At 43.5% G+C, this 24,997-nt stretch overlaps 2 protein-coding genes across 2 annotated transcripts; one reads left to right on the plus strand and one right to left on the minus strand.

Annotated features, from left to right (window-relative positions):
• Positions 1 to 1,198: 1,198 nt before the first annotated feature.
• acsl5 (acyl-CoA synthetase long chain family member 5) lies at positions 1,199 to 9,260 on the minus strand (the record flags this gene model as incomplete). The annotated part of the gene is made up of 20 exons (XM_080021830.1): positions 1,199 to 1,336; positions 1,807 to 1,878; positions 3,384 to 3,485; positions 3,569 to 3,712; positions 3,837 to 3,953; positions 4,149 to 4,237; positions 4,381 to 4,453; positions 4,992 to 5,087; positions 5,239 to 5,373; positions 5,457 to 5,591; positions 6,040 to 6,117; positions 6,286 to 6,359; positions 6,457 to 6,508; positions 6,629 to 6,661; positions 6,796 to 6,974; positions 7,527 to 7,626; positions 7,837 to 7,938; positions 8,050 to 8,114; positions 8,864 to 8,975; positions 9,105 to 9,260. 20 exons carry the CDS (start codon positions 9,258 to 9,260, stop codon positions 1,199 to 1,201), a joined length of 2,052 nt encoding a protein of 683 aa, XP_079877956.1.
• A 2,584-nt stretch (positions 9,261 to 11,844) lies between these two features.
• gucy2g (guanylate cyclase 2g) lies at positions 11,845 to 24,877 on the plus strand (the record flags this gene model as incomplete). The annotated part of the gene is made up of 23 exons (XM_080021223.1): positions 11,845 to 12,225; positions 13,385 to 13,733; positions 13,829 to 13,938; positions 17,822 to 18,004; positions 18,118 to 18,262; positions 18,390 to 18,525; positions 19,228 to 19,331; positions 19,422 to 19,588; positions 19,752 to 19,898; positions 20,370 to 20,453; positions 20,605 to 20,709; positions 21,078 to 21,149; positions 21,311 to 21,476; positions 21,662 to 21,817; positions 21,924 to 22,101; positions 22,235 to 22,375; positions 22,593 to 22,785; positions 22,990 to 23,164; positions 23,287 to 23,385; positions 23,514 to 23,605; positions 23,703 to 23,789; positions 23,879 to 23,965; positions 24,854 to 24,877. The coding sequence occupies 23 exons, from the start codon at positions 11,845 to 11,847 to the stop codon at positions 24,875 to 24,877; spliced, it is 3,381 nt and encodes a 1,126-aa protein (XP_079877349.1).
• Positions 24,878 to 24,997: the final 120 nt, after the last annotated feature.

Below are 24,997 nucleotides of genomic sequence, written 5' to 3' on the forward strand. Positions count from 1 at the left end.
CAAAGATTTTATTTAATCTTGCCCGCTATTTCTTTTTGTTGGAAATACAGCTGATGAAGTACAAACACATCAGTAGTTATGAAAATAAGTCTAAAAAGTGATTTAAAATGTTAACTTCCACATGAAGTATTCAACTTACCCATAAATGTGTATACTATAGCAAAGTTGTCCTTATAGTTTTATTCAGGACAATAGACTTCACTTTCTCCATTACCAGGTCTTTGTAGCAACAGCCATTATTTATTTATTTTTTTAACCATAACATTGTAAATTACCTAACATAATTGTAACATTACAAAAACATATGATGTCTCTATAAATTGCTCGGATGATCAAGCATTTTGGTGTATAGTGGACATTTCTTCATTTGCATTATAGACGTAAAGGAGAAGCCATAACTGCCCCTGAAATAAGTTGTCCAGCATACCAGACGTCAATCCCTGCTGGTGTTGGCTGTGGATAACCACAGACAAATATTGTTTTGAAGATAACCTGAAATATGGAGATCAGATGGCAGTCTGTAAGACTCACAAGACTTAGACTGCGATAGAAAAAATAAAAAATAAAAGCATCAACAAGCGATTTTGGACAATTCAAGCCGTTTTGTGTTTCCAAAATCTTGGACTTTTGCTTTTTAGTACATGCCATATGTGTAAACACCACACGGGGGTGGTGTTTACTCAGATGACATTGTCATGACAACTTCCAGTGTCATGACTACATTTGGAGAACAATTCCTAACTGGTTGTAGAATTACACTTCCTGGTTATGTTTATGTCAGGGTTAGACATGCTATACAGCCTTTCTCAGAGGAAGTTCTTCATTTACAATAAAAGAGTGCATGTCCACAGTAGAATGTGCCCAGATTACAAGTTGGGTTTTTTTTTTAATGCACTAAATTTCAAGTTTATAATACCAGATCATAAAGCAAGAAATAAAGAGTAGAGCACCTCACTAGACACCGAATGAATGCTTCTACGTGGCCTTTAAAGCAAAACTTTATGAACTTGGGAGTGTAAAAAGACTGCTATATTTCAGTAAGCAAGGCATCAGAATGTAATTCTACTCCTTTGTCCCCCCCCCAAAAAAAAACACTGCAAAAGAGACAAATCGGGGTAGAGTAGTGGAGCTTTAATATCAAACGGGATGAAGCCAAAAGGGAAGCGGCTGGTTGCGTGAAGGTTTGCCAGGTTATAACTTATTGTACGTTGGCGTACAGTGTGTCTATCTGTGGCTGGAAGAGAGTCTTCAGCTCGGCCCTCTTGGCCTTGAGCGTCGGGGTCAGCAGACCGTTCTCAATGGTGAACTGCTCTGGGTGGAGGTGCACGTCTTTCACCTGTAGGACGGAACATGGAGGTGCAGCTTAGTTACATTTGGTGTGTTGATACAAGTAGACGATGAATTATTGATCAGTGTATACACGTCCTTCTAGATATTGTGTGAAGAGCCTCAGTGACCTTTAATGGCAAGGAGGCAGATAAGCTGAACATTTAAATCTGAAAAGATTAAAGCAATTTGATATTTATATTTCACACTGCATGTCCACAAATATATATATCTTGCGGTCATGCAATTTCATAGTCAAGCAAAAGTTTGAATTCATGATTTTAAACTTGCCTTTTAAGCTTTGGTATCAAACCCTTTGATTTACCTGATTAACAGCAGTTTCAGTGCACAGGAGATTGTTAAAATGATGCTCCTTGTTGCCCCAAATGTTTTGAAAATCGAATGACTTGCCAAGTTACATCGGTATTAGCAGATTAAGGTGGTAACATTGTCATGCGTTTTGTTTAAGCGCATAGTCACCTGCTCAAAGGACTTGAGTCCCGCCTCTCTTCCCAACTTGGTCAGGTCAGAAATAATGGCCTTCTTGATTTCCTGCATGGGAAGTAATCCGCCATCATTTCAAGAAGTACAATTCAAAAAAACACCTTCACAAATACTACAAAATGATATTCACCGCGTTCCAAATGATGCAAATTGGATTTAAGTGTCAAAACTTTAATTTTGTTTTTCAATTAAACTCATGGATGCTATTGTGTCTCAGGGCTCTTTGGATCACTGAAATCAATCTCAGACACTTGTGATAATTAGTTTGCAAGGTGAGCCCAATTAAAGGAAAACTACTTAAGGACGTTCCACATTATTAAGCAGGCCACAGCTTTCAAGCAATATGGGAAAGAAAAAAGGATCTCTCTGCTGCCGAAAAGCATCAAATAGTGCAATGCCTTGGACAAGGTATGAAAACATTAGATATTTCACAAAAACATAGGCGTGATCATTGTACTGTGAAGAGATTTGTGGCTGATTCAGAGCACAGACAGGTTGGTGCAGATAAAGGCATAATGAGGAAGACAAATTCATGGGATTAAGAGAGCAGCTGCTAAAATGCCATCACAAAGCAGCAAACAGGTATTTGAAGCTGCTGGTGCCTCTGAGTCCCGTGAACCTCAAGGTGTAGGATCCTCCAGATGCTTGCAGTTGTGCATAAACCTATTGGGCCACCCCTAATCAATGCTCACAAGCAGAAACAGTTGCAGTGGTCCCAGAAATACATGACTCATTTGCTGTGCAACCCTGGATGGTCCAGATGGATGGAGTAGTGGATGGTTGGTGGATGGCCACCATGTCCCAACAAGGCTGCCACGTCAGCAAGGAGGTGGCAGAGTCATGTTTTGGGCTGGAATCATGGGGAGAGAGCTGCTAGGCCCCTATAGGGTTCCTGAAGGTGTGGAAAATGACCTCGGCAAAGTATATAGAGTTTCTGACTGACCACTTTCTTCCATGGTATGAAAAGAAGAAGCGTGCCTTCCGTAGCAAAATCATCTTCATGCCTGACAATGCACCATCTCATGCTGCAAAGAATACCTCTGTGTCAGAGGCTGCTATGGGCATAAAAAGGAGAGAAACTCATGGTGTGGCCCTCATCCTCCCCTGACCTCAACCCTACTGAGAACCTTTGGAGCATCCTCAAGCAAAAGATCTATGAGGGTGGGAGGCAGTTGGCATCAAAGCAGCAGCTCTGGGAGGCTATTCTGACATCCTGCAAAGAAATTCAAGCAGAAACTCTCCAAAAACTCACAAGTTCAATGGATGCAAGAATTGTGAAGGTGGGAGGTTTGTTCAATAACATTCAAATTATACCCTAACAGTTGATGACTTAAATTATACTGACTGTCATTTGCATCGACTATTACGGAAAATCTGAGAAAAATATCATTTGCATCATTTGGAACGCGGTGTAGATAAAGTCCTGAGTGAACTTTGGCCACGGCACTCATTTGAAGAAGTACTATAAGTACTATAGTACTTTGAGAGCCACAAGGTATATGCTTAACAAAAAGCATGAATGATTTTAAGAGACGATCTGACTAAATCCCTACCAGGTTCTTGCAGAGTTCCTCCAGTGATCCTTTAAGGCCAAGCTTCTGGGCAAAGCCTAGCAGGACTTCAGGATCAGGCACCACAATGGCTACCAGACAGGACTAGAGCGAGGCAGAGAGATCAGTTTCAGCGACCACACATGCATGTATGTATGTATACACGCGTCGAAATTCAGAGGACTTACCTGCAGACTGTCTCCGTGCACAAACACCTGAGAGACAGGTTCACTGCGTACATAGACGTTCTCAATCTTCTCCGGAGCAATGTACTCTCCCTGAGCCAACTTGAAAATATTCTTTTTTCGATCAACAATCTTCAGCACACCACTCTAAAAGCCAAGAGATGTTTTCATTATATCCATTGCCTTCACCACTTTGTATCAAGATATTAGTTGAAGTTCACTTTGAATTGGATGTTTGCTATTTCACTGCCAGCTGTCCATTGGTTCTTACTGGCAGCCATTTGCCAATGTCCCCAGTGTGGAGCCATCCATCTTTATCCAAGGCCTCTGCGGTCTTCGCTGGGTCTTTCAGGTAACCTTTGAACACATTTTTACCCTTGATGCAAACCTGACATGGACGAGAAAGAAAGGCATTAAAGTCATCCATGTTCTCCTAATTCAAAGGTTAGTAGTTATGATTAAGTTTAGGAAAATGTAATGTAGGAAGAAACTAACTTTTATTCAAAGTGTCAATGTACAGAAGTGTGAATGTACAAAATTGAGGGGAAAAAAGCTGACCGCTAAGAACAAAAATAGCAATTACCTCTCCTTCTCCGTTAGAGGCAAAATAGTTCATTTCCTCAACATCCACCAACTTCACCACATTACATGGCACTGGAACCCCAACATGTCCTGTAGGAGACAAAATCAATAAGGTACTAGATGCTGAAATACCTTAAATTGGAGAACACAATCTGTCACGTTCAAACATCTGTTCCAGAGAGTGTTCATTTGAGGCAAGTCATGGTTGAAGAATGAAACATCAGCATACATACCAGAGGTGGAATCTCCCGGCATTGTGAAGGTGCAGCCCGCAGTGCATTCAGTCTGGCCATACGCCTCAAAGATCTGATGCCGCCAATGAAATAGTTAGGTCACTGTGACTGGGTTGTTATGGCAACGGGATGCAATCAGTACAAGCTGCAGAGCATTGTCGCAATCGCTACTCCAAGGACAACATGCACAGCTGCTCTCTAAAATAGGGTTTGGTTGGTAGTTGAACTTCAGTGACTTGTATACATAACCTGGGAACTCTTAGTCAGTGCCAAATGCACCACATTTAAAAGTTACAAGATTCATCTTGTCCTGGAATCAACCTTCCAACTGTCTTTGGGGCATGACCGCTAAAAGCTGGATGAATCACCAAAGCAGATTATCAGAGAAGTTCATTTTGGGCAGGGTTAATCATTTCTAAAAGATCTTCCATTGTATTGCATGCCCTTTTCTGCAAAATGAATTGGTTTTTAAATGTATTAATCCCAAAGATTGCATTGTTGGCTTTTTTGCACTCATTAAAAATATCGCACATCTTGACTATTCACGGTTAAATGACTCTGCACTGATAGATTTACAGGAAGCAACATCCCTTAAGAAGAAGAAAAAGTACCTGGCAACCAAGAGAAGCTCTGAGGAAGTTGAGGACAGATGGGGAAATGGGTGCTGCTCCCGTCACCATCACTCGCACACGTCCCCCCAGGGACTCCTACACACAGGTTTGAAGCACAAATGTATAAGCTTCTCTCTATTTGACTGAAGCCTTGTTACCCTGGATTCACTTGCTTAGTAAGTTTGAAAATAAAGTAAACGAAACAAACAATACTACAAGGAGACAAGCTATTAGAGAGAAATGGTACCTGGACTTTGTGGAAGATTAGCTTGTCCCAAATGCTGTTGTTCCGGACAACGCCTTCTCTCACTTCAGCATACTTTCTCTCCACAGCAAAGTTAAGCAGAAACTTCTTAAAAGGTGTTTTGGCCCCACTCTGAACCTGTCAAAGAGTTGTTTAATACTTTTAAATAAATGAAGTCAGGCATCTACAAGGTTTCATATCCCCGGCCTTTGGAGACTTACCTTGTCGTAAACGCGGTTGAGAAGTCTTGGAACCACAGGGAAAATGGTGGGCTTGAGGGCTTTCATGTCATCCGGCAGAAGTCGGATGTCCCCTTGGAAGAAGCCCACCTTGGCCCCCGTGCCATACATCACTGTCTGAAAAACCACAAAAGACACTAACTTCAACAAACCGCCTTCTATAAATTAAAACTGAAATTCATGTAGTCCAAATGCTTCTGCATGGATGGGAGTTTGTTATTGAAAGTCTCCGGGGCTGCTGTCTATCCAAGGCAGAGACATGGTATTGGAGGTATTGATTTGGCTGAGAAGACCCTAAAACCTGACCGTTACCTTGATAGTTCAAATATGTCTTTGGGGGCAAATTCCGCCTTAGATGCAGAATGTATTGTGAGACTAATTTGACTGGGTTGCCTACTGTACATCTGACCAAGGCTTCTACTCAAGGCGCGCGTTTGAGGAGTGGGAATACCAGTGAAGTGGTATTCATATAAGAAGTGGAAACAAACAGTATTTTAAAAGGAAATTGCAACATTTATTACAACGATCAGGTATATTGATTTAGCAATGTTTTTTTGCGACTTACCTGGACAACCCTCTCGAACATGTGTGCCAAAGGCAAGAAAGAAATGCTGACATCACTGGGATTTGGAGCAACTGATGTCTGCAAAAAAATAAAGTCAAGTAATCCCTCAGAAAAAGGAATGATACAAAAAAAGTGTTACGGGGGTCCTTCATTCTAGCATGTAATAGCACATTTTTGATGTCCTTGACATTAGGAGGACTACTGTAAGGCGTCATAAGGACATGTGCCATGGGGTGCCATGTATACCTCAAAGCTTTTGATTATGCCCGCAGCATCAGAGACTACATTCTCATGAGTCAGCATCGCTCCCTTCGGGTTTCCTGAGGAGGGGTTGAAACAAATAAAGGAATAAAGGAGATGCATCCTTTTAATTTAAAGAGCCATTTACGTAAATCCGATGGGGAAGGAAAAGCTCACCGGTTGTACCGCTTGTGAAGCATATGATGCTGAGGTCGTCTGGCTTGGGTGGCTGAGGGGGGACATGGTGTCAACACAATGGGATGCCAATTAAAATGAAGCAACAAAAGTCTGAAAAATATTAAGGACGACGGGGAGAATATGCAGAGAGGAGCCACAACATTACACTTACAACTGGCTTCTGCAGGTTGGTTTTCCCCAAATCCTAAAGGAAAGTTATACATTTTAGATGTGATGGTGTTTGCTAATTTTGGAAAACAAATAAACTATGTAAACCAGCAGCACACACACACACACACACACCGTTTAACAGCCAATTGCTTGTTTACATTGGATTACCTCCACATTCTGCAGGGACAAGATCTCCAAGCCACAAGCTGCCCCTCGCTCGACCAGCTCAAGCTCAAAGGAGTCCATGATGATGATTGTCTTGAGCCCTGGGGTCTGCCCGCTCTCCCTGTTCTTCAGCAGCATCTCCGCTTTGTTTTGTTTGTCGCAAAGCACGGTGGAGATCTCAGCTGCAAGTCAGACACAAGAGGCACTGATTACACAGCTGGTATAATTTACCAGCTGTGAAATTGTGATGTAAAAAGTCTCATCTCTTTTCTGTCATATTTTGGTCAACCCAGCTTGGCTGTCTCAATAACAAATTCCCAACATGCTCTCTTTTAGGCTGTATGCCCTCTTGTAGGTATTCATATATGAATACCTGAGGCTTTGCATGTATGATACCCGCAGTATGAGAGTCATGTATGTTGATTGCATTGCAAATGCATTTTTCATCTTATTGGTCTAACTCTTAGCGAAAGTTTGTTTTAGGTTCTAATGCGAGGTGAATGATAGAGATACCACCCACTCATAGTGTACCGCCCACAACCTGTGGAATTAGTTGATCAGGAAATCAAAGTGAGAATGAAGGTCAAAAAATGTTGACATGAGAGTGAAAGGATTAGTGTCGGTACTATAGAGTAGACCGTTCACCCCGGGGAATATTGTACTTAGAACTGGCCTCATAATCAACCGTATTAATTATGTGTAGTTAGTTAGAAGAACAGGGAGGCTCGAATTACCTCTGTCGATAATAAACACAAGAGCCTCTGGACCCAGGGTGTCGTACAGGGGAACCGCTACCATGGAGTAGGTGTAGCAGGCTAATTCACCAATAATCCACTGTGAAGGATCAATGAAACGGAAGCAGTGATTAAAGACGGCATTAAACATATTCATTAAGAGAATACTGGCATTTGACAGGACAGCATTTTTTGTATGAAACTAACTGATGGCCTTTTTTCTCGATCTATTCCTACTTTTAGCCTACTTGCAGTGCTACACTCAACACAAAACAAACAAAAAAAAAAAAAAAAAACATATGCAACTCACCTCAGGTCTATTCTGTGCAAAGATACCAATGAAGGTATCTTGATTGGCCTTCAAACCCCTGTGAAGCAGCCCTGACCCCAGGTACTCAGCCCTGTCAGAAACCTTTGTGGAGGGCAACAGTAAGGACAAAAGGCTAGTTGGAATAGAACACCTTACACTCTACCTTTTGTCATGTTGAATTTCAGGCAACAATGGCCTAATATTTGCATGTACCTGTTTGTACTTCAGCCACTGGTATGGCCTGTCTGGTTTTCTGTAACCCAAGCAAGGTCCATTACCTGCAAATCAGAAACTGGAGTTGAATAGCTGATAACACTAGTAGAACTCTTACATTTCATCTGTCTTTTGAAAGTGTTTTTTTTTTTTTTGTTTTTGTTTTTTGTTTTTTAAACTTGGGGGGGGGGTATTTACAGCATAGGAATATCTGTATTGTTTAGTGGGGGAAACTTTAAATGCCATTGCTTCTGAGGCACTTAAAAAGGTTGTAGTGGCTATAATCACAAATCAAGTTCCCTGTAATAAATTTCACGCTATCTAACCCAACCCTAATGCTAGTAGACATAAGGGGCAGCGGCTCAGGAGGTAGAGTAAGTCGTCTAGTAATTGGAAGGTTCGATCCCTGGCTCCTCCTGGTAGCGTGCTGAAGTGTCCTTGAGTAAGACACTTAAACCCCATAGCTGTTCCCCGGGCGCCGCTATATGGCAGGCCACTGCTCTCAGATACAGTACGTCAGTTAATTGGACTGGTAAAATGCAGAGAAGTGCATCTCGTTGCCTCAGTACTTGTACTCTGTGCAATGACAATTAGTTGAATCTAATCTTAAAAAAAAAAAAAAAAAAAAGAAAAAAAAAAAAAAAATCACAATCCCAAATTATATGTAAAACTTAAAATTGCAGAAATTCATGCTCAATTGGTGCGCAAGGGGTTGGAGGACATTTATTAAGATGGTTAACTGCACACTAACGCAGCTGAACTAGTGTGAAAATTGATCGCAGCTCCCTGTTGTGAAAGCTGACAATTTTCTCACCTGAAACTCTCAGCCCCCTCTGGAAAACCTCATAGAGTGTCTTGCCATCGTCGTAGTAATAGGATATCAGGTTGTTGTTGTCCTCTAGCAACGCGCTCTTCCTTGCGCCATCCTGTGCATGGCAGACAGCAGCATTTCGACACCACTTTCGGAAATACCTGTATATTGTGTATCTGCAAGAGGCGCGGCGAGGAAGTCGAGGGCACGCGGAACGGTGGCAAGTCGGCGCGTAGCTCCCTACCTGGATTCCCAGCGTTTGGCAGTTAAGGTCGGCGGGGGAGCGGAGCGGCGCCGGCCTTGTGTTAAGGTAGAACAGGGTGGCAGCCGCCAGCGCGAACAGGGAGATGACGGCCGGGGTCGGAAGAGGGGAGAACAGCAACTGGAAAAGGAAGTCCATGCTGCAAAGCCTGTTTGGTGGGGACAGGGGGGGGGGGGGACAGTGAACTCCTTCAGGGGAGTTCTGATATTATCAACAATAAACGCTGAGAGGCAAGACTGATGGACGCGCCGAATGTTCGAGAAGCCATCGTTGTTTTTACAGTGCACTTCGGCGCACAGCTCATTAAATGACTCTGCGATTACCGACGTGGTCAAAGTCAACGCGGGTTGGGCAACAATTATCTTAATTAAATCAAGGTAGACCTTACCCTCCCGGCGAGATGTTTAACGTGGCGATGGTTAAGGCACAAGAGCTGACAGTTTAGGCAGACACGGAGGGGGAAGCGGTTTAGGAGAATACGTCGCGCCTCTCTCTGCTGTCGGTGTTTATTGCATGCGATTTATCAAATTAGGCGAACCTCCTCGGTCCCCTTATCGAACCTTCACATCGATTGTCAACGCTGAATTGCTCAAGGTCACGTAGTTCTGGTACATTCAGATTACATTTTCCTGGGTACCCATTGACAGAGACATTCCAAGAGCCCGAGGATCATCTTCAAATGTCTAACATCAGTTGGTATTCAGAGATTAAACTCAAATAGGAAATGCCATTTTAACATCTACGGTCAGGTGTCATTCCTGCCATTGCTCTTTACATGCAATTGTCAAATGTAAAAAAAAAAAAAAAAGCTAATAAACAAAAATGGCTTGCCATCTTGCTTCACCACGCACACAACGTTCATCACACAAAGGGTCACGCTGGGCTTCCTACCCGTCTCCGGTCACACCGGTCCTTACCGTCGTCCGTCTGCCCTCAGAGAGAGAGTGTGTGTGCGCGTGTGGCGTGTGCAGAAGAGATCCTCCGTCGCTGCTCTGCGGGGAGATCCAAACCCAACGTCAACGTCACATATAAACCGAGTGTGGAACCTTTGAACCTTGGCCACCATCACTTCCACTGATAAAACAGCGTGTGTACCGACGTCTAATCTAGCCAGGATCTATGGAGTTGTCTTAGGCAGCGTATTGTGCAAGCGACTTAACATTGGAAGCATTTTCGAGCGGTCAGCGCTGCTTACAGACATCGTTACGATACCTTAAACATATGGGAAATATGTGGCAGTGTCAATTTATGAAAACTTATTTGGTGACCAATTAAATAAGCTTTTATTTCAATAGATTCAATTGACCATATCAACCCATACCATATCAGTGGCACATTTCTTCTAAATTCCACAACTAGTAAACAGAAACAAGACACTAGGGTTAGTAACTGGGTGAAAAGGTCCAGGCCCATAAATACACAGACGATAACGTTTCATTCACTAAAACTAGTAGTCGTGTGCAATATATTTTTCTCAATTACTGTATGCCACTTTTGACTACCACAGTCATTGTATGCTACCAATTAGCATAGCACTACTTTTTGTGAGCTTATGTTTATGGATGTGCACATACAGTATGTGTTATTTTTTTCAAATTTTAAATTTATATCTCATCTCTCTCAACCGCACGTTTTTTTGTTGTTTTTTTTTTTTTTGCTTTTTGCTGCCATACCGCCTGAATTGCCCTCGGGAGACCAATTAACCCTTGTCTTAAGTCATCATAGCTTGTGTACGTCCAGAAAGCGAATGAATGGAATGGACGCTCCACACCCGGGCCCGAACATTAAAAACACACAGAGCGAGAATCGTTCGGGTTCTACCTCACGGTATCTCCTGCGAGACGAAATAGACTTGAAATATCACCTGCGCGGTAGAACACCAGATTAGCACAGGACTCCAGAGGCGGCGGGCAAAGCAGCTTAAGGCAGCAGCACCTCTAATATCTGAGCCGCACACCTGTTGCTCGTTAGCACCTTCAGCAGGTGCGGCACCATGTGACACCGTCTCAGCACCCGTGGGAGCCTGGATGTCATGTCATTAAGTACCAAATGTATTCTGCGTATACATATATAAAGTATATATATATACATATAGGTATGTATTTTTTTTCCTATGTTCTTTTTATCTTAATCTGGTGTCCATCTGTTATTCTTTGACTTGTAAATTGTGTTTGTCTATAACTATACATTATTATACATAATTATACGCTTGCAAAAGAGATTCTGATCTCGTTGGGACTTGATAATAAAATACGGTTTTATTAAGAATAACTATTAATTGGATTTATTAATGGATTTATAAATCTGTTGATTCATTTATTAGTTTGCAGCCTTAGCCATCGTAAACAAAAATAACTATATCAAGTCAATGTTAATATGAATTAAATTTCCATGAAATCCACAACGTTAGCTTATTTTGTAACCACTGAAAGTTGAAAGTCCTGAAAAGGCCATCTGGTTGAGCACCATATTATTTGTCCAAATACAGCTTTTTGTAATGACATTTTGGTCTTTCTTGGACACTTTAAGGACTCTCTCTCTCTCTCTCTCTCTCTCTCTCTCTCTCTTTCTTTCTCTCTCCCCCCCCCCCCCCCCTCTCTGGTATTCCCATATTTCCCCATCCCCAATCCTTCGGAGAGTTCCAGCCTCCCCACGGGAGTTGGGTATTTAAGCCTGATAACATGAGAGCCGGTCATCTCTTTGCTCTCCGTCCGCTGGCAGCATGAGTGCGACGCGCTCCCTATTCGCCCCCCGCAGCCTCGGCCCGACGTCATGGCTCCTCTGCGCTCTGCTGGTGCTGAGCGTGGCTCCTCTCCCCGGCCCCACAGACCCCAGCAACGACAGGGCCGGCAGGCTGCTGATCGGCTTCCAAGCCCCCTGGAACATGTCGTTCCCCTTCAGCGCCCTGCGGCTGGGCTCGGCGCTGCAGATCGCCCTGGAGAAGGTCAACACCAACCCTTCCCTCCTGGGGAACTACAGCCTGGACTTTGTCTACAAAGACTCAGACTGCGACCCCAAGGCTTCCCTGGGCGGCTTCATCCACCAGGTGTGGAAGGAGAACGTGTCCGCCCTGTTTGGCCCGGCCTGCCCCGAAGGAGCTGAGGTAGGGCCTCGGGTTTTTGGCGTAGCGCTACTACATGTGATGTGATTTAATGTTTTGTGATGTGATGTGATTTGAAGGCAAGCACATTGTACAGCAGAATAAAATATAAAAAAACAGACTCAAAATAGCTATTAAAATATCACAGATTACTGGTAAAAGTGCAATTCAAAACATTTTAAAACTACCACCATATTGGGCAGTGTGTTGTCATGGTGATTTGATGGCGTGTGATGCTGATTTAATGATTTACATGAAAACAAGACACTCGTATTAGTTATCTGGCGAAAAGTCGATACTGTCGTGTTTAAAGTTCTCATGTCTTCCACTTGTATGACACAAGGACCCAATAATTCTTGTGAATGCAGATAAACACAATCAGATCATCGTCCATTTTCCGTTAATTAATTTTAAGTAATCTGGACAGCTTTATATATAAGGGTGAAACCAATGACTTGATGACGGACTAAAAAGTAGTTGGAAATTGCCACTTCTATTTTCCCTCCCCCACCACATTCGATCTCAGTCTCTTTACCCTGATTCTCGTGGCTCCATATACATACGTTCATTAATGTATCTACATAAGTAGATACATTCATTTACATACGGTCACGTTCGGGAGCCACGCCCGCCCACGCCTCGTCGTTGGCTGGTGATGCCTTTTTATCTCAAAGGTCGGCTCATGAATATTTATTGGGGCGAGACCACGCCCTCTCAGTTCTCGGGGGTCATTTTAAAACCATAGAAAACGAAATTTAAAAAAATTTTCGATTTAGGATTTCAGTCCGTCTTTAAGATACAACTCAACATAACTGAATACACAAACAACAGCGTGCGTTACTACAACTCATGTTCAGACTGCTGACTTTGATGGTTGACTTTTATTTACTAAAACTAGTCGTGTGCATTTTGTAATACTCCATTACTGTATGCCATAGTAGCGTGGTACTACACTGTGTACTTATGTGGATAGATGTGCGCATATGTGTTATTTATTATCTGATTTAAATCTATATCTTTTGTTTTTTCGCGCTGCCTTTTGCTGCCGGAACGCCTGAATTCCCAGCCTGGCTATCCAAATGTGTTGTTTTTAGAATAGAATGACATAAGTTTGTACAATGATATTTTGAAATAAATACATTTGTTGTCTTTTGGCTGGCAGGTGACTGGTCTCATTGCATCCACTTGGAGCATCCCCATGTTTGGCTTCGTGGGGCAGTCGTCCAAAATGGACAACGGCAATATTTACGATTCTTACATTAAAATCGTGCCGCCTCTCAAAAGAAGCTCAGAGGTGCTAATCAAGACCCTGGAATTCTTCGGATGGACGCACGTGGCGATGATCGGGGGCGGCCTGGACTCCAACACTTGGGACAAAGTGGACGCTCTGTGGAAAACCATTGAGGATCCTCTCAGAATGGGATTTGTGGTGACCGCAGCGATCAAGTTTGACACCAGCAACCCTGAGCTCATCCGTCAAAATGTGAACTACATTGCAACAGTTGCAAGAGGTAGGAACTGTAAAACCATGCAATTCGGGTCTTCAAATTATTATATTTTAATTAACTGTCTTATGTCTTTTTTGTATATATTTTTTATTTCATAGTGATCATAGTTCTGACAAACGCCGAGGACTCTTTCTCCCTGCTGCAGGAGGCGGAGCACCAGGGCCTAATGAATGGAGAGTATGTGTTCTTCCTAGTACAGCATTTTGAGGTCAGTGGCAGTGTGGTGAGTAAAAAAATACTACAACCAATGCTACAGGTAACACCTTTAAAACTGTGAGTGTGAGTGTCCTGTGTTTCGCAAAAGGATTAGAGCACCGGTATATCTGAAAAGAAGTAGAACTTTTTGACCAAAGATTCAAGAGGTTTATTTGTCATATACAAACTTTCATACATATATGCAGTGAAATGTCACATGAAATGTCGTTGCAAAGCACCTGGAGATTTTGCACAATAGTTACTAAAACAGACATAATAGCTAACCTAATTCCTACATAGCAACTAACTGAAACTAACTGATTCCTCAAACGTAATGCAGTTAGTGAATAGAATAATTTAAATAAAATTATACTCAAAAAGGTAATACAGAGTGGGGGTACAAAATAGAAGTGAAGGGAATAGTTATGTATATAGGATAGGCTATTTGTATGTGCAGCAAAGTGCATGTGAATAAATTGTGTATGGCGATATACAGTACAGTATACAACGTACGAAAAAGTACGAGACAGCAATACAGTAACAACACACACAAGAGACATGTTAAGAACAAGAGAAGAACAAAATGTCGCTGTGGTATGGATTCTTTCTGTTTTCAGTACAAGCCAACAAAGCGACGATAGTTTGCTTACTCTAACTTAAGTTCTATGACCATAGGCAAAGTCCTCTAGCTTCGCACATGCGCGCCTGACTGAAAATGTTATTGTACTCATCAGCTGTGACCTGCCGCTATTAAAGGGCCGTACGCCCGCTGATTTTCTCCTCAAGGATCTTCATCCAGCCTAGGGAGACAGCAAGGCAAAGCATTGTTATATTCATACACGGTTTATGACCTTTAAAAAACATATCGCGACTCTCCTCAACAGGGAAGGCATGCAATGGATCTGGGCTGACGGCCACCTGTCCTTCCTCATTTGCATATCTTGGTACGCAGGTCCCACAGACTTATTCATATAATGCAGTCAGTGTAGGGGCTAAATAAGAGACGCTGTGATGCCCCCGGACGCCGCCATGCAAATGTCTTCCACTGACACAGCTCCAAACAGGGCAGTCCCACCAATGGTTCAGTCTTGCAGGATCATGGCTGGGACCATCAACAAAGTGTTCTGTAGCACACAGAATCCAGACGAATGAACCATCTCTGGATGGTGCGCATGTGGAGCAGACCCAGAGGCACTACTCTGTGTGCTGCTAACAGACGCATAGTGGTTACAGCCGTCACTACCCGTAGACGGCAGCAGTGTTCTAGGGAATAACACAACGTTTTCCGCCCGGTACTCATAGGTTATTCCCATAAAGGCAAAGTGTATATAATCCCATAAACCGCCTATGTGTCAGTAGGATGGGTAAATGAAAATACACATCCTTGAGTTCGATTGAAGTGAACCAGTCCTATGCAGACACTGTGCAGTCAACATGCGGGACGGTCTCTTTACAATGAGTTTGTTGACAGCTCACAGTCCGGAACTGGTCTCACTCGCCCTGTCAATTTGAGGACCAGGAAGAAGTGGGAATAGATGTCGCTATCTCCTCTGACAGCCACTGCTGTGGGATTTAACATCACCGTCTGTTTGATCCCATGCATGGAAAGTAGGGCATTGCGAAATGCAGTGCATAACCCTGTCTCAGTCTTCTGTCTAGCCATAGTGGTACCGAGCACCTGAGACGCCAGGGATAGTATGGAGAGAGGGAGGATGCCTCCAAGAGGGGGACGTTCCCCATAAACTCCTCGTAACTCCCCTCTGCCCTCACCACCACAGACACAAAGTGTGCCTGTCTTGCCCAAGGGGGGCCCTGTGCAAAAGGGACGGGGCTCCCCTGGTGACTGAGGACATAAAAGAGAACAGGGAGAACAGCCGGTGATTCAGCTTCATCAATCAGCTTAATCTTGACTGGCTGGTGAGTGGTCAGGTCCGGTCACAGTGCATGCTGGGTCTGTGTGGCCAAAGTCAAGGCTCTACTCGCTGATACCAGCGCCTGGAACAAGCCAGGTGCAGTCCTGGCACCATCAATATAGGGGATGATGGTGGGGAACTGGCATATCTCTTCTGGCCACAGACATGGTTTTATAGACCTCCAGCACTATTTTGTCAGGGGCCTCGTGAATAGGGGGGGGGGGTACCCACCCTCGCCACTGCTGAGCATATAAGCCTCAGGAAGTCATCGCGAAGCAGACGGTTAGAGGGACGGGACACATCCTGCTCTGGTTCATCCTCTCCCACTCCAAAGAGCGTCCTCCAGTGGGACGCTGTTGTTAAAGAAAAGATGAATGAGATGTGGAAAGTGATCTCGCTCACGCTTGGGCAGGGTCTGGGCGTGCAGCGCAGCCCGCCAGGTCTTCGGCTCCCTCGGAAGCCCAGGCATTCGAAGCAGTGGACGTGCTGGTCCAACAAATATGCCAGGCAGCCCTCACACCACCGCCCAAGGGAACCTGGCTTTGAAAGGGGCTGTTGTCGTGTGTGTGTGTGTGTGTGTGTGTGTGTGTGTGTGTGTGTGTGTGTGTGTGTGTGTGTGTGTGTGTGTGTGTGTGTGTGTGTGTGTGTGTGTGTGTGTGTGTGTGTGTGTGTGTGTGTGTGTGTGTGTGTGGTCGGTCCGTACACCCCCCACCCCCCTCACAACAAATGAAACCTCACTAATGTAAACAAAATATTATCATTCCAGCAGGAAAGCAAATATCCCTCCCAGGATTCACTGTAGGTTTTACTTCATAATTGGGAAGTAATTTTATAAACTTTATTGGTCTGGTATACAGTATCTGTCAGCAACACGGAAGACAGTGGAAGCAGGGCGGTCTCCTTGTTGCTTGGAGTCATGACGTGTGGGCTCTCGTCAAACTGACTTGTCAAGCAGTAGATTTTTGTTGTAGAGAAATCTGTCAATTTATTTATAAGGTATTATTAAGCTATTAATATGTTTTATCAAACATACAAGAAATGCACATTGTGGAAATCTCCTGCATCCTCCTCTGGTTAATGGGACGAAACAATCTCTCTCGGACCCATGGAAAACCGACACTGAATCTCAAAGGAATGTTTCCAATATCTTATGGAATCCATGCCATAACAATTGAGGCTGTTTTGAAAACAATGAGAGGCCCTACCCAGTTTAGCATAATGTTCCTAATAAAGTGTTCAGTGAGTGTATATACACAGTATATAATACCGGCACTCACACCGGAAATAGTTCCCAGAATCACTTTGCCCCCCCTAGTGAACATTTGCAGGTGGTTCGTTTGTTGTTTATTCTTTCGTCTTTTTTAGAATAGGACCCGCTTTAGTATGACATGAAAACATTTATTGGCAAGTGGGGAAAAAAATAAACATGAGGTCCGAGATTAATCTCAGAATTCTGACTTTATTCTCAGAATTCAGGTTTTTCACATTGCATTTATTTTTTCACGTGACCCTAACCCTTTTCCATATGTTTGGTGCAACGCAGCACAACATATCTTTTCAAAAGTCACAAAAAAATAAAAAACACAGATGTGTTGAAAAATCCCATTTGATTCAGTGAAATTCATCATAGGGACTACACTAAAAATATACATTCTATGAGCATGCCATTGATAGAGCTAAGGAATATTAATATTTTGCATGCCTTTGATAGAGCAAATAAAATGTAGGACTTGTAATCGTGAATATCAAATTTTAGGTCAAGTAAATATTATTTCAGCAAGATCTACCGAAATTTCAAGCTGATAAGTGTTGCCTTTGTGTATATATCCTATTATGGTTTTACCAAATCTCTATAAACTGAATGAAATATGATAAATACGATACATACAATACATGAAGCTAACCCTTTGTGCCTTTGGTCTTTTATCGTTTGCAACAGCGTTAATGTATTTGAATCTTAATCTATTTGCTTTTCTGGAGCAGGACAACATGTGGAAGCTTGCCTTCAACAGCAGGAGCAACCTGGCTGCCATTAGAGCCTTCGACATGGCCTTCATCATCGGCCAGAAGTTCTACAAGGGCTACGAGTACTACGACTTCTTTGAGCAGGTTTTTGACAAGCTGAAGGGGGCCCCGTTCCGAAGCAACCTGACGTCCGAGAGAGAGGTAGACGCTTCTCTTCACAGGGAGAGTGAAAATAAAATGGTCATGGAGGCAAATGGCACATTGGGTATTTCTTTTTGATGAGCCCTTGTTTCCCTTGGATTGTGGTATTCCAGGTAAGCCCGTACGCCGCCTATCTCCACGATGCTGTGCTCCTCTACGCCATGGGACTGAAGGAGGTCCTCAAAGATGGCAATGACCCTCATGATGGACGGCAGCTTCTTCTGAGATTGAAGAACAAAAACAACATCCGATTTTATGGTAGCCTTATCACTTTTAACGTACCGCGGCATAATACGGGTCAATTTAAATATTACCTCACGAAAGGCTGAGTATTTTTTGTTACCGTTTGGTTTAGAGATTTAGGAAGTAATAGCTGTCATTGCAGGAGCCTCCGGACTGGTCCACTTTGATGAAGAGGGGGAGAGGAACGTAGACTATTCCGTTTATGACCTACAGCAAACGGAAGGCGATACTAAGTTTGTGCCCATCCTGAATTTCGACAGTCACACCAAAATTGTCCGGTAAAAATTGTTGCTTAACACCCCAGAGCAAACGAATCAACAAATAGGTAGGGATGCAACAGTACAGTTAGCCCATCGTCCGGTATGTATCACTGTTTTGGAACCATGGTAACAGTGCGGTTTTGGTATCTTTATATTAAAAACAAAAAGGTGTAATAAATGTTTTTATAGTAGTCTGCCATAAATAACTAGCGGGGCTGGCTCTTCCTACAGGCGACATTGGCAGCCGGAATGACACCGTGCGTAACGGGAACACTTTCTCCCTAACCTTCTCTTAGGGACGGCCATCCCAGAGGGCTATTTTACGACAGGACACTTTGATTGATTGCGCTCTTTACAAAAACATTTCTATGTAGTTTTATCTTGTGTTTCTATTGAAAAGGCTGTGTAGCCACGCGCACTTAAAAAAAAATAAAAATAGACCTCTCACGCAAAAATGCTGCACGGCTCCGCGCAGACCCCACACGGTTGACATGGGGACAGTGGGGCTCCAACAGTGGATTCTATGGGAAGCGTGCACTGACGGCACGCGACCGCCGTACGCTGCGCCAGTCAATAACATACTGTGTACCATTGCATCCCTAACACATACATGCATGTCTGTAATGTCTGTCAATACAATCCTGTAATGTCTGTCGACGTATAGATAACATTTTGACGTGACATGAATTTAGATTCCTAAATACAACGATTCCATTCCAGTCCGACCTCCGAGTTTGCATCTGTGGTCTGGCCAAAAGGGAAACCTCCCTCTGACAATCCAGAATGTGGCTTCAACAACGAAAACTGTGAATGGCTAAGCAATGGTACATTTAAAAAAACATACTTTCAAAATTTTTGGACAATTTTGTTAAAGTTTAGAGGTACACGAACCTTACTGCCTTGATCTGACGCAGATATCATCCTGATGGCCATGCTCGTCACCTTCCCCTTCATCGGCATGGTGGCCATCTTGTGCATCGGGGTCCTGGTGCTGCAGAAGCTCCGGCTCCAGACCCGGCTCGACGACTCCTGTTGGTGGCTCATCAACTACAATGACATTACTCTCATCAAAGAAGCCAAAGTATGAAAAGCTCCTAGGTCGATGGCCTTCAGCAGTATCGACGTCCAAAGCAAACTCATATTCTTACTGAATACACACCAACTAAATGGGAATGGGCGTGGGAGGGTAGTGTTGGCTCTATGTGTGTGTTCACGCGTGGTGTTTGTGTGTGTGGTGCGTCCAGGGAGCACAGACCACGTCTCTGAGCACGACGGCCAGTAAGGGCAAGAGTGGGAGTGGGGGCTCCCAGTCCATTGTCTCTTCCAACAGCTACGGCCTCAAGGACAAGGCGGGTAAAGAGCACGTCTTCTCCACCATTGGCCTCTATCAGGTACTCGGAATGATTTTAGTGTTCTGAAAGTGAAGGAAGTATAGGAGCTCCCAACCTTCTTTCCTAAACCAAACCTCATTTGATCTTCACACATTGTACTTTTTCATTGTCGTTTCTGCATGACTTGGTCGTAACTTCATTGAATAGAGAGCACGTTTGTTTAGGGCATATAATGCGTCATAACATTGTAATGGGTTTGTAACAATTCATACTTGAACTGACACTCATGGAGTTTTGAACCAATATTTGATTATTATGCATGGGCACCCAGGAGTGTTGTTTATTTCTTATTCAAAATTCTGTTTGTTAGCAGCAATGATAACAAGACGTTTTGATGAACGCGGCCTCTTAAAGGAATGTCTCCCTCTCCAGTCTGAAATTAAGGAGGGAGCGTCTGAACGAGCAGCAAGTGAGACAGATAGGAGGGTCATTTGGTGATCGCTTTTGCTTATTTCCTGATTATTTGCGCAGGGAAACAACGTGGCGATCAAATACATGGAGAACCAGGTTGTAAACGATATACGGAAACCGACTATCATCGCAGAGTTCAACATGGTGACGTTCCCAATGTTCCTCTTAACCAGCACCTTTGTTCAGTAACCGTTGTTCGCTTCCCCTCACGTCTTGTGAGCTCGGCATCCCTGCAGTTTGCGTCAGTCTTGAAGTGCGGCGGCGTGTGCCTAACAAATTGAATGTTTCAAAGCAGATGAAGGAGATGAAGCATGAGAACTTGGTGCAGTTCTTTGGAGTCTGCATCGAGCCTCCGAACGTCTGTCTGGTCATGCAGTACTGCAAGAAGGGAAGTCTTAAGGTAAGGAAACAAAAATGATTATTATAGATTTTAGCTAGAACAAAGGACCGTGCCAGTGACAAATTGAGTTTTAGCCCCTTGACTATTCGGCCGTCATGTTATACATTACTTGACCATTTTCAATACGCATGGATCGCTCGCTTGGATAATTTTTTTATATCTTTAATATCGTGTCTATTTCGGGTTTTGGAAAAATTCAAAGGATGTGCTGAGAAACCTACCTTTAAAATGATCTCCTATTCAGGCTGACAATTACGGTAACACTTGTTTTGCAAAGATACTTAATTTTACAGGTGAGCTATCGCCAGGAAAATGGCCAGTGGTCATTTAACAAACCCCATCTGTTTTGGTTCTTTTTTTAACTACAGGACGTTTTGAGTGCTTCAGATATTGAACTGGACTGGATGTTTAAACTGTCCTTCGCTTATGACATTGTCAACGTGAGTGCGTTCGTTTCTTATCTTCCATTCTTCACGATACGGTTTCTACTCGAAGCTGTTGATCAAATTCACATTTGATCGAGCACGATGATCTCTATCTTCTAGATGGAAAAAAACAACAGGGACCCATTCATGTTCTAAGCGTTATTATTCACTTCCAGGGAATGGAGTTCATTCACAAGAGCGCCCTGAAGTCCCATGGCAATTTGAAGCCCAGCACATGTCTGGTGGACAGTCGGCTCCAGATAAAACTATCAGGGTTTGGACTGTGGGAGTTCAAACACGGAACAAAAAGGACCATCCCACCGGAAAATTCCAAATACCACGGTCAGTGGGAGCGCTCTTCATTCTGTGGTATTTCTTTCTACCTGTAGAGGTGAAGATCCCCTGGAATGACTGTCTGACGTGTGATCTCTCATATTATAGTTTTGTATCCTTTGGAGCATTTGATTCTCAGGACCCAGGCGAGGAGAACTCTATTAGCGACCAGATTGTCTGTTGCCCTGTTGTAGATTTGTACTGGACGGCTCCGGAGTTACTGAGACAAGACTGTCTCCCCTTCAACGGTACGCCCAAGGGGGACATCTTCAGCTTCGCCATCATCATGCGGGATCTCATCTACAGCACAGAGCCCGGCCCCTACCATGACGTCAACCTTGAGCCAAAAGGTCCAATCGGCGCATCTCAACGATATCCCCCGCGTCAGCTCAGGAGATTGGAGGTGGAGCAAATATCACCGGCCAACTCGCCCCGTTTTCTTTTGTTGACTTTCAGAGATCATCAAGCAGTTGCGGACCCCCCTACGAGGGGAGCCCCTTCGGCCAACAGTGTCCAATCAGCTGTGTGATGAGAACCTCACCGCTCTGCTGAAGGCCTGCTGGAGCGAGAACCCCGACCACAGACCGCCCTTCGGGTCCATACGGAGACAGCTGAAGGAGACCAGCCCAGACAGGTCAGACCTATTGGTTAGCTTTAAATGATGCATTTGTCAATTCTGCAAGAAGTACTTTTGATGTGTGAGGTCAGTCCCTGTTTTTGATATTAAAAATTCAGTTTATTGTCATAAGTTCTTTTTAAAATTCTAGCCATGCCAACATACTAGACAATATGGTGGAAAAGTTGGAAAGATATGCAAATCACCTGGAGGAAGTGGTGGAAGAGAGGACCAATCAGCTCATAGCAGAGAAGACCCGCGCAGACAAGCTTCTGTCCAGCATGTTGCCAAGGTAAGAAATGCAAAAGCATTAAAATGTGACATATACTCAACATTTTGCCCTTTCAGTTTTTAAGCTAACTAGACTTGGTCATTTAACCTTTTAAAAGTATGTGACGTATTAGCACCATAAGTATTCTGGGCTTCTATGAAATGAAGTGCATGAGTAGGCGAACACACACAGTAATTTTGGAGAGCAACTCAGCATCGTCGCTTCCTGTCGGCCGCAGGTACATTGCTGATCAGCTGATGGCGGGGAAGTCGGTCGAACCGCGGAGCTACGACATGGTGACCATCTTCTTCTCTGACATCGTGGGCTTTACCTCCATGTGCTCCATCAGCTCTGCCATGGAGGTGGTGACGCTCCTCAACGACCTCTACAGCCTGTTCGACGATATAATCAAACTGTACGACGTCTACAAAGTACGTCGCCGAGCAACAGCATGGGCCGAATTAACTGCTTAGGCTCACATCCACGCACGCCATCTATTTTTGGACATATATCTCTTTTTGTCTTTGTTTGTTGTCATGCTCACACGTAATATTTGACAGGAGATATGTTAATATACTGTATGTAAGCATGGTCTTTTGTGAACCGAGAATGCCTTTTCCACGTACCTTGCTTAGGTGGAAACCATTGGTGATGCATACATGGTGGCTAGTGGTCTGCCCATCAGCAACGGCACCAAGCACGCCACGGAGATCGCCACGATGGCTCTTCATTTTCTGGGTGCGATCAAGGTCTTCAAAATCCACCATTTGCCCAGCGATCAACTTGCGCTCCGAATCGGGGTCCACTCAGGTGCGCAAAAGGCAGCATCCGGTCGACGGAGTGAAGCAGAAAGCGTCACTTCACTTCAGCTTGTGATGTAGTAATGTGTTGGTATATAAGTACATCACACCAGTGCCGCTCTGTGTTTGAAGGTCCAGTGGTTGCCGGGGTGGTGGGCTCCACGATGCCTCGCTACTGTCTGTTTGGAGACACGGTGAACACAGCCTCCCGCATGGAGAGCAACAGCTTGCGTGGGTGAACCGAGGAACGTGTTTCTGCCTCGAACTTGTAAAATGTATTTGATAGGAGACAAAACAAGAATCTATTAAATGATCGTTTCCTTCCACCTTCTTTATTTCGTATGTTCCCCACCCGACAGCCCTGAAGATTCACGTTTCTAACAGCACCGCAGCCATTCTCATCCAGAGCGGCTCGTTTGTTTTGGAGGAACGAGGCGCTATTGAGATGAAGGTAATCGATGTCGTTTTTGGCAATTAAACATGTAGGGTTTGTTTGTACTTGGAAAAAAAAGTGTGTGTGTGTGTGTGTGTGTGTTCGTTCCCAACAGGGTAAAGGGTGTCAAAAGACCTATTGGCTGCACAGCAAACAGGGCTTTAATCCCCCTCTGCTTGGCCACGGCTCACCTCCCATTCAGGTACACGATTCTACGATTCTACCCACTGTCCAGACACGGAGTAGGCTTTCTGACCTGTATTTCATCAGCGTGTCGTCTCTCCCATTAAGAGCAAACCGGGAACTACCAAAGACCACGAGAGGAAGGCCCAGAAGACGCTGACCAAATCTCACATGGCCGTGGCAGAGCTTACGGCGGTTAACATTTAAAAAGAGGCCCCTATTTTCAGGTCATCTCACTTAATATATCCAAAAACAATGACTTTGCGAAAAGACCTGGATCCGATAGATCTGAAAGTTCTTAAGAGTAGAATTGCAGACAAATTATAACGTATACTGCAGCAGAAATGCATTAGAGCGGTGGAAAAGGCTGATTTGCGTTTTAGCTAAGGCACATAAAAATACTCTGACCAGTTTGGTGAGCATTCAAAGATGTCCCTTTTTATCAGTCTGTCATAGCTGAGTAAGCCTTCATTTGAAAAAAATGCTGCGTTGGACATGATGAGAATGCGCTTTCCAAGTGGGCAAAATATTTCTACATTAGGGTCTAGTCCTAACAATGGTCAATTGAAATTATCATGAATTTCTGACCAATGAATCAGTGTAATTATTAATTTTATTTATTTATTTGGCTTTTGTTTGAATGCAAGCCAATGAACATCGGAGACTGTAGAGCAAAAGTATTGGTAAAGTCTGCTTGTGGAGTTTTTTATGAAAAGGAAATGACAATAGTGATGGGTGTTGTAATGAAACAGTTTATGTTGGGTGCTTCGCTGGTCAATGTAAATTATCCAGTTAAATTATTGTAATTGTTGTCAATTTATCGTTAGGTATCTATTGTTTCTATAGAAACTGTGTTTGCCTGACTTGGTCTATGTATTTTCTTTCATTTTTAGGATTAATGTGACAATTTCAACAATTTAAAAAAATCTTTATTGGGGAACTTCAAGGTAACAGACTTTATTATTAACAACATTCATGCACAAAATGAATTGTGCTGTAGAGAGAACTAGACACGACAAGAGAAATACCAATTTGACACTACAGTTTTGGTCCACTCATAAAACTGTGAAACGTGTTGATCAGGACGCCCACCAGGAGGCAGAGTGATGCACCTGTGTTGTAGAAATAGGAAACAAGGTGCAAATTAAACAAATAATGGAACAATTATAAATTTGTCGTGGAGCGAATGTGATGAGAAAACATTTTACAGAAATGTTGAAATGAATC

This window comes from Zeus faber, assembly GCF_960531495.2.
Source record: "Zeus faber genome assembly, chromosome: 20".
NCBI classification, from domain to species: Eukaryota; Metazoa; Chordata; class Actinopteri; order Zeiformes; family Zeidae; genus Zeus; species Zeus faber.